The following is a 10485-nucleotide window of genomic DNA, read 5'->3' as shown; positions in this document are numbered from 1 at the left end:
GTGTGCCAAAATAACTTCCCTTCTTACCATCTAACTTCAAATTGATGGCCTATATGCCTCAATCACCATCACCTCTCGGCCGACCCTTAGCCCTTGTCTTCAATCACTAAGGCCAGGGATTCCACTTCAGAATAATCAACATAAGTAAAGGGTTGCAAAGTGATGAAGCACTGAATCAGTTGATTGAATTCAGTTGCACTGCAGTAACATTTTATGACTAGCCTGTTTGCTATTGCTGCTTAAAGTTTAAAGATATCACAAAAGACATTTAGCTAATGACTAAAACTGAAATACATCGAACGTTTTTACAATACACTCTTTAGAATATGAAGCAACGTCTATAAATCATGTTGCCCAAATAACTCTTTTCTGATATACATGTATATTTACAAAATAATACAAATAATGATATGCCTGCCCCAAAAGTACATAACTACATACAATCAGAAAAAGGCCAGGCAAAGAATGAAGCAACACAGAAGGAAGATTGAAACCCTATTTAGGGACTTGTGAACTTGCATTTCATGCCTTCTTACCCTAGGATTACTGCTCCCTGCTGCAGTATATGAATTCGGATATGAGTACAAGCTCTGCGAGTTGCCAAACACCCTTGCATACACCATCTCCCCGAACATACCATCAACAGAAGGTTGAGTAATATTTTGGTTGAGCGATGATGAGGAAGAAACTACGTCAGACCCATCATACGGGTGAACATAGCCTGTTACAAAGGGTTGTTGATAAGGATTACGGTGTGGGGGGAGCTGGTGGCTAGGCTGAGATGCAGCATTTAACAAAGCACGGGTCCCACATGCTGTCGGTCTGGGAGGCACACTCCCACCCTGGGAAGGTGACTTAGCCTCGCGTTCAGGATTGGTCAGGGATTGGCCTCGGCCATACAGTGGGACCACAGTTGTGTGAGAGATTTCGGTCTTGCAAACCGGGCATTGTGGATACTCGTCAGATGGAAGAGAAGCACTTTGGACGTGAAACCACTTGTAGATGCAAGGCCAGCAGTATAGGTGCCCACAAAAGGTGACTACAGGTTCATCGGCAAAATCCAAGCAGATATTGCAGTCAAAAGAGCCATTCAGATTTTCTGCTTCTTTTGGTGCAGCTGGGATAGATTTCAATTTCTGCTCAAACTGCTTTTCGACTTCCATAGATTAACAGTTTTTTAAACTAGATCCCTGAAAAAATTACAAGAGTATTTATTTAGTAATCGACCAACGGATAAAATACCTTGCACATTGACGATTGAAATTTTTTAAAGAACAGGTTTAGATTAGATGAATATAGCAGGACATCAGAAAGCAACCATATGCTAAGCACATGATTGTATGTAATTACTATGTATGGCATGCTTCAACCAATTATGCAGTAAAATTAGGAAAGAACAACATCAAAGGGCCCATTGTCTAGCTGGAACATGCTCAATGAAACTAAAAGCCTAATATAGCTTATCCAAAGCAGATAAATAGAGAAGTACTCGTATTAGATATTTCAATTATTCAAATAGAGAATAGAGAATAGAGAATCATTTCCAGGGACCACTCTGTCCTAATTATGCTGGATGGATAAGAATTAGTTGAATGACATACCAATTAGCACTCGTTGTCACCCACACTGTAGATACTAAAATTAGCAACTCCTCCACAAAGGATACCTGAACTAGACTTTCTCGGTGTTTTTATCCGATGAATAAACTAACATGAATATCCAAAAAAAATCGATCTAATATTAATTACAACTTTGAAATAAGTGAGGATAAACCCAACCCAACTAGGATAGTGGAATCCTAGAAAACCCAAGCAAGAAGAGACCTTAACAGGTTGGAGAAACGAACAATACATGGCGATACTAAACAACGAATGGCACGAAGGTTTGTGCATTTCCAAACCATGATCTAAACTCATAGAACTAGATTATTATTTAGCACACAGGAGGAGAACAGAAACTTGATCGTATGATATTAAATCACAGTGATTTTTCTTATGTAAAAATTGTTGCTAGTGCCTGTTCAAAGAACAAACAGGTAAGGATATAGCCACATCTGTTGCCTTCATGGTTCTCACATAAATCTAACCAACCTATAGAGTAATTGCTAGTCTCATTGCTAAATACTAATGGATGATTCAATGGATATGGAAAATGGGTTTGCGGTTTACCTCATAAAGAAATTTCTGTACGTCCAGTTGAAGTACCAATAAAGTTTGTACAGCCAATACGGCAATACATCAAAACTATCACCAATAATTCGTGTTACATGGATATCATCTCAGGAAAAGCATATTCTATTTCTAAATGAAAGCTTCATTGTTGAGATGATCAACCATAAGGATTAAAATAAAAAATCTACTAAAACAAATTGCTAGGCCGGACTTTAAGCCTGTAAGCCTGCAAGTGACTTCAGAATTTGAGAAGTTTACGCTACAAGCTGGTACATGAACACGGTCAACAATTATAGAAATCATTTGATTAATTTTCTGGGACCTTTAATTGAATTCTCTAAAGTCTTTCTAGCCATCTAACATTTTCATATGGATCAAAAAACATTAATGTATATCCACTAAGCATCAAATAATTAGTCAAGTCTAAATTAAACAAAGTCAATGTCCAAACTCATTTTTTAAAGAACAACCCCATGACTTGGACAAAATAATTTATTCCCACCGAAAAACCTGCTAGATTGGAAACTAGACAAACTAAACATTATCAATTAAAACTATTTGAACTGTTTCAGTTGGGACATAGTATAGATTCATACAACCATTTTGCCTTCTGAAGAAACGAACAGCCAACTGTCCAAAGCTAAAACATAATTTTGTATGAACTCACCCATCATCTAACTCAATTAACATCACAACATAGAAGTCTCTACGGGTTCGAAATTGAAAGCATACCAGACCACCAGCTAAACCTCCATAATTTATCAGCATATTCTACTTCGTACATTGTCACCCTTTTATTGGAAAACTTGTTAATCACCGATCAATACGTGATTTTGTCATACTGCGTAATTGCTTTCTTTATAACTTACTTCCAGTTTTTGCATACTATATAATCTCCAGTAAACATGAAATCAATTCAAAAATTGGAGCGGAAACAATTAAAAAAGCCCTCTGTGGTAATAATCTACACCATCATGATCAGTAAAATAAGCCCCAAAAAAAAGCAATCAAAGCAATGATTCATGACAGGTGATGTACTAATTGAATTTCAGGCAAGATGAATTTCGCTATAAACCCTTAGAAAGCAAAAGCTAGGAAAGTAACACATACAAAATTAATGGAGGAGATAGAAAGAGGATATACCAGAATCAGAACTTGGAGTTGAAATTGAGCAGGAAAGTAAGGGAATCTCTGAGAAGAAACTTCAATGGAGGAGTAAGAAGATCGAAAACCGGTGATGTAGGAGAGAGAAAATGAAATAATTTGGGGAAAGAGAAGTTTGAAGTTGGCAATTAGAAACGGGCACTTGTTATATAAAGTGTGACGAAGATAAGCAAGTGGGTTTTACCGGTAATCGCGTCACTTTTAGTTTGTCAGGACTCAGGACTCACCGACTCAGGCGAAAGACGTGGCTACACGTATTATTCGGAACTTCGGAGTAACTTTTTTTTGAAAAAAAATTACGTTGTTTATTTCACCTTATATAAAAATTTACAACCCCTTGAAAAAAAATACAATTATTAGTATTATACGACTTACATGTAAAATAACTCCTTTGTCCTTGAACAATCACACCGCTTTCCTTATAAAGTCATCACGGATTACTCGAACTGATTTTATAAATGACAAATTTTTATTAATATTAATTATTACACTTACCCATGGACCTACTCCCTTAAAAAATATTAAAATGTGAGTCGTTTCCCACTAACCCTTGAAAAGTTAACACATTTTCCACTATCTATTTTAAAAAATATCTCATTATCAACCACCATTTAATTAAATAATAAGTCAATTACATTGCATTAAACTTTGTGTTTGTCAAACTGGTTCGAGTGTTCCGGGGCGGAGTGAGTATTGTTCAAATTTATTATATTTCGTCTTGTTATTAAAATTACACATTGTGTATTTGACTTTAATTGCTCATGATTTAACTATTCCTTATATTAGATATACCTGGACATGATCAAGATAGATCAATTATAATCTGGACATATCGGTTCTGATCTGGAGATATGGATTCTGGTCTAGACATGATCTGGACAGATTGGTTCTAATCTAAACATGTTCTGCACATGTCGGTTATGGTTTGGATAGATCGGTTCTAATCTGGACATATTGATTTGATCTATACATGATCTGTAAAAAATTGTTCTAACTTGGACTGTGAGTTCTGATCATTTTGATTTGAATATATAGGTTCTGATCTGGACATGTCGATCAGGACTAATCGATTCTAATTTAGACAGGTCGATTTTGATTTTGACATATTGGTTATGATCTTGACATGATTTATAATTATCGGTTATAATCTAGACATGATATGGACATTATCTCGACAAATTGATTTTAATTTGGACATACGACAAGTTATGATATGAACAGATCTACAGACATAGACACATCGGTTATGATTTGGATAGATTGATTCTGGTTTGAACATGATCTGGACAAATCGATTCTTATTTGGGTAAGATCTGAGCATATCGGTTTTGATCTGGAAAGATCGATGATAATAATAATAATACGTGTCTTGTGCTGGGATTGTGGGTATCAAACATCGACATAATGTTGTTCGTGATACCCTTTTGGATATTTGCTATCGGTCGGGGATCTCTGCTCGCAAGGAGGTTGATGTTGGGCTGACTAGTGAGAGTGATGGAGCTCTTCGTCCTGCAGATATATTGCTTTACTCATGGGATGGCGGTCTAGATGTGTGTGTTGACTTGACTGGGTCTTCCCCTATGACGCAATCTGGGTTGTCAGGCTTCGTTCCGGGTCGGGTTGTGGCGGTTGCAGCGCAGCGGAAGCAGGATAAGTATGGGGCACGTTGTAGGGCTTTGGGTTACGGTTTCTTTCCTTTTTCCTTCTCTTCTTTTGGGGAATTAGAGAAAGGGGATGTTTCTTTGCTGAAGCGGGTCCAGACGTACTCCAGGACTCAAGACATTGGGGCGCGGGCAGCTGCCCACATTTTCAGCAGGATCGGGTTCGCCATAGCTAGAGGAGTGGGGGCCCAGATTGTATCTCGGCTCCCCTCCAACTTCTTGTAGTTCATTTGATCTTTGTAGCTTGTTAAGCTTGTAACGTTTTGGTGTTTTCCCATAATAATAATAATAATAATAATAATAATAATAATAATAATAATAATAATAATAATTCTTGGGATGGCGGTGTAGATGTGTGTGTTGACTTGACTGGGTCTTCCCCTATGACGCAATCTGGATTGTCAGACTTCGTTTCGGGTCGGGTTGTGTCGGTTGCAGCGCGGCGGAAGCAGGATAAGTATGCGGCACGTTGTAGGGCTTTGGGTTACGGTTTCTTTCCTTTTTCCTTCTCTTCTTTTGGGGAATTATAGAAAGGAGCTGTTTCGTTGCTGAAGCGGGTCCAGACGTACTCCAGGGCTCAAGACATTGGGGCACGGGCAGCTGGCAGCTGCCCACATTTTCAACAGGATCGCGTTCGCCATAGCTAGAGGAGTGGGGGCCCAGATTGTATCTCGACTCCCCTCCAACTTCTTGTAGTTTACTTGATCTTTGTAGCTTGTTAAGCTTGTAACGTTTTGGTGGTTTCCCATAATAATAATAATAATAATAATAATAATAATAAAATAATATGATCTGAACAGATCTAGACTTATTTTTTCTGATCTAATCTGATAAGATGTGAAATAAGTAATAAAGTCGTTAAATAAGGTGAATTAAATAGGGCCTTAGTGCTTTCATTTATTTATGGATATTTTTATCCATGAGAACATAAGAATGTGCACCTTTAAGACAATGATTTATTCATACTTGTTACGTTTCAAAAGACACTAATCTATACGTGATCAGTAATTGAGTTTGTTTAACTTTCCTTTTGAGTTGGTTTAACTTTCCTTTTTTGAGTTGGTTTTACAAATGGTTTACCCATACGTGATTAGTAATTGAGTTGGTTTAACTTTCCTTTTTAAAAAAGAAAATAGAGGATATGTTTTAGTGGTTGAGCAACGGGTATTTTTAGTCGTCTAAATAGTACTCCCTCCATTCCTTTTTGTTCTTCCCATTTCCTTATTTATTATATCTTTTTGTTCTACCCATACTGAATCTTTACTATTTTTAGCCATGGTTTTTTTACCAATTTACCCTAATATTCCCCATTATTTACCAAAAAAAACCCTAAGATTCTACCCATTCTCACCCTCTTTTTCCCCATTCCACCTTATTAAATTATTTAACCTAACCCCACCCCCCTTACTTTATAAACCGTCCCTTTCTCTCCTTTCACTCACCTTTCTCATTCTGATTTTCTGCCTCTCTCCTTCTGCGATCTCTCTCTCTCTCATATTTCACTCTCTCTCTCTTAAATTTACTCCTCTGTTCTTGAGAAAACCCTAGGATTTTCGCCTCTGTTCTGGGTTATTTCTCCCCAAATCTCTCAGATCTGAATGATTTTCGGATAAATTCTTTCATAAACATTATTCGGAATCACATTCCGAGCAGATCCCCTCCATTTTTGTCCCATTTTTGTCCCCTTTTTGGTCCCAAATCGGTGATTTTTGTGGGTTTTTGTCGAAAAATTGGGGATAAAAAATTCTTGAGTATTCTCGTACTCGATGAGTTCGTCTTTCTCTAGATCTCGAGGTGAGTCTGGGGTGGGAACCTCCGGTCAACGAATCCCCGATCCCAACTATGATTGGGGATCCAACTGCAACTGTCTCAATAACGAGCATTCCTACTCCGCCGAGTATAAATACAATGTTATGATGGCCCAAAAAGAAAATACAAGTACTCGAAACTATTTGAAAGAATGGTTTGAGAAGAAGGAAGTGGAGCCAGGGGATGAGGTTGAGTCAAAATACGACGATCGGAAACCCTCACCCTCGGATCTGCGTTTTTTCGATGAAGGAGAATCCGATGAGGTATAACTTTTGATTTAGGTGTTTATGATTGTTTGCATGTGTTAAAGTCCGATGAGGTATAAAATTAAATTCTGATTGTTTGCATGTGTTAAAATCTGGGATTTGTGAAATCTGGGATTTCTTGGTATTTTTTTGCATTGCATGTTTTAAAAATGGTGATCTGTAAATGAAGTAAATTTATTTGGATTTATTTTGAGATTTTTTGGATTAAATCGGTCTTTTTATGTTATTTGGTGCTCTGTTTACTCATTGCATGTGGTAAAAATTGTGTTCTGAATTTATGTGGATTTATTTGGAGATTAGTTGGATTAAATCGGAATATTTATGTGATTTGTTGGTCTGTTTTCTCATTGCATGTGGTAAAAAAGGCGTTCTGAATTTTTTTGGATTAATTTGGAGATTATTTGGAATAATTTGACTTTTCATGTGATTTGTTGCTCTGTTTTCTCATTGCATGTGGTAAAAATTGTGATCTGAAAATATTTGGATTTATTAGGAGATTATTTGGATTAAATCGGAATATTCATGTGATTTGTTGCTCTGTTTTCTCATTGCATGTGGTAAAAAAGACGTTCTGGATTTTTTTGGATTAGTTTGGAGATTATTTGGAATAATTTGACTTTTCATGTGATTTGTTGCTCTGTTTTCTCATTGCATGTGGTAAAAAAGGCGTTCTGAATTTTTTTGGATTAATTTGGAGATTATTTGGAATTATATTTGGATGTGGTAAAATGTGATCTGAAATAATTTGACTTTTCATGTGATTTGTTGCTCTGTTTTCTCATTGCTCTGTTTTCTCATTGCATGTGGTAGAATGTGATCTGAAATTATTTGGATATATTTGGAGATTATTTGGATTTGTTTAAAGATTTGTTGGATTATAGGGTCCCCTGTTATTATATGATGACACTAATCATGTTCTTTGTCCCCTATTGTTTGCAAGGAACCAAGTGGGTCTGGCTCATTTGATTTGGTGTATGTCGGGGAGTGTGAAAATGAGAATGGTGATGCTGTTGGGTCTCCTGGGCAATGTTCATCTGGTTATCCATCTTCAAAGAAAGATGAAAAGGGAAAAAAATCGGCTTCGGCATCTGATGATGCTTAGATAAGTCTGTCTCCTTTCTTCCTTTTACTTTTATTACATGCTGGCTAGCTGTGGAGTCATAAGGTGGATGCCAACAACTGTGATCTGTTGTTGGTCAGGGGTGTTGTTGTTTGGATGATGATGTTGTGATATGTTGTTTGGATGATGATGTTGTGATATGTTGTTTGGATGTTGATGTTAGTATATATCTGTTGGTATAATGATATTGATAATGATGATTGGATGATGGTGTTGTCATATTGGTATTAAAATATGTGTTCTGATGTTTGGATTCTGATGATGTTTGGATAATAATGTCCCCTGTTTTGGATTATGTTGTCTGTGTGATGAATGTGTTGCTTTGGTGATTATGATATTGGATCAGTAAAACAATGTTTTGGATTAGTAAAGGCATGAAATGAATATAATTTGGTGAAATGTGGCCTTGTGTTGAATGCTTAATGTCCAAGTATGTCCCTTTAGGATAAAGTATGTCCCGTTGTTGTTTGTAATCGATGATGAGTCTTTTTAATGCTGAGAAACAAGTCTTATTAACCACAAATACTCGTGCTGCCATTAGTATCAGTAATGATATTTCTCGGGCGCTAAGTGTTTGTAGTTTAGATTTATTTCAATGATGCTTGGGGACATTCTGAGATCAATATTAGGAGGTTTGTGATGTTCAATGATGTAATTGTTGATATTCTGAGATCTATGTTTTAATAATTGTCCTTTAACTTCTTTTGTCCAACGGAGTGAATGTCATTTCACACAATCAAATGTGAATATCAATCATTCCATTGGGCAGAAGAACGTTAAAGATATGATAGTATTGAAACTAGTTGATCAATGATGTGTGTCAATATGTCTGAGAAATGAAACTCTACATGTTAATGATCTGTTTAATGCTTGATGTCCCATGAATCAGTAGAGGTCTGTGACGAGTCTTTCATTTGATGAGGTTCAAACCCTATGTTTTGATCAGTTCATGTTTCATTTGATGCATTGCTGATTGTTATTGTTATGTTTGATTTGTGATGAGTCATCATTTGCTGAGACTCAAACCCAATGTTCCAATAACACTTATGCACCATTAGCATCATTGATGCTCTTCCGGAGCTAAGTGTTTGGGGATAGGGTTTGTGTCAATGATGCTTGGGACATTCTGAGATCTTATGTCATGTTAGATATGTTGTGTTAGTGATTTGCTTTGGCTCTCCGGTCTTTTGCCAGTTTTAATGTGTTAGGATAAAATGAAATTGAATCTTTCACATATAAACTGGCATTAGACGGGAGAGGCAATTCATGTCTTGCAAAACAACATGTATGATTGTGGGGTTAATGATATTCAATGATGTTAGTGTTGATATTCTGTGATGTATGTGTTGATAACTGAGATATTTTTTTCTAAACATGTCCTTCATCACCTTTTACAAAAGGGAATACAGATCATTTCACATCATTGAGTGATCATGTATCCCCTTTTGTAAAAGGGAGATGAGGTTGTTAATCATTTAGAACCAAAATGGTCAATGATGTAAATCAACTTAACTGAGATTCAAACCTTGTGCAGTGTTGCCTTGTTCATTGCTTCCTTGTTTTTGCTGCTTTGTTCTTGTTTCCTTGTTCATTACATCTTTTGGCACATCGGCATCCAAATGGGAAGATTTTCCATCTGAAAATGATGTGATATGCATTCTTTCCATTTGGATGCCGATGTGTTTAGAGATGTGATGTGATAAAGTTATGTACTTATGCCTTGTGATCTGTGATGAGTCTTCATTTTATGAGTGTCAAACCCTATGTTTTTCAATCAAACTCATGCACCATTAGCATCCATGATGTTTTTCAGGAGCTAAGTTTAATTGGAAAGGGTTTGATTCAATTATTTTTGGGGACAATCTGAGATTTTTATGAGCCTTTCGGAAAACTTTGTGTATGTGAGGCATATTTCATGTGTTATCAACGATGAAATGGTTGTTTAAGTCAAATATATCTTCTTTTGACGCATCGGTTTCTAAGTGGGAAGAATTTCCATCTGAAAATGATGTGATATTATTCTTTCTTTCCATTTAGAAGCCGATGTGTTTAGAGTTGTGATTTTGTATGTCCTGAGTTTCTTGTCCCTTAGTATCCTCTGTCAAATGGAGTCAGTTTCCTTAACCTTTTTAAATTGTGTTAGTAATTTGCTCCATTTGGGAGTAGGATATTAATGTCATAAGATTCAATGATGAAAAACAACTTATAACTGAGAATAACAACAATGATTAAATTATGTCCTCTTGATCATTCATGTTGTAATTCACTACCTTGCCTGTGCTGCCTTGTTCTTG

The 10485-nt window shown here is 36.4% G+C and overlaps 1 protein-coding gene across 1 annotated transcript; it reads right to left on the bottom strand.

The window, feature by feature from the left end:
• Positions 1-267: 267 nt before the first annotated feature.
• On the bottom strand, positions 268-3472 carry LOC110792102 (E3 ubiquitin-protein ligase RMA1H1). The gene is made up of 2 exons (XM_021996914.2): positions 3315-3472; positions 268-1190 (listed from the first exon to the last, which is right to left on the bottom strand). The coding sequence occupies exon 2, from the start codon at positions 1161-1163 to the stop codon at positions 444-446; it is 720 nt and encodes a 239-aa protein (XP_021852606.1). The 5' UTR covers positions 1164-1190; positions 3315-3472; the 3' UTR covers positions 268-443.
• Between the last annotated feature and the right edge of the window lie 7013 nt (positions 3473-10485).

The sequence above is a fragment of the Spinacia oleracea genome, chromosome 6 (genome assembly GCF_020520425.1).
Source record: "Spinacia oleracea cultivar Varoflay chromosome 6, BTI_SOV_V1, whole genome shotgun sequence".
NCBI lineage: Eukaryota > Viridiplantae > Streptophyta > Magnoliopsida > Caryophyllales > Amaranthaceae > Spinacia > Spinacia oleracea.
This window is presented reverse-complemented; position numbering and strand designations above follow the sequence as displayed.

Bases quoted from the DNA above. Each gene is read 5' to 3' on its own strand.
- LOC110792102 (XM_021996914.2), bottom strand. From the start codon at position 1,163: ATGGAAGTCGAAAAGCAGTTTGAGCAGAAATTGAAATCTATCCCAGCT.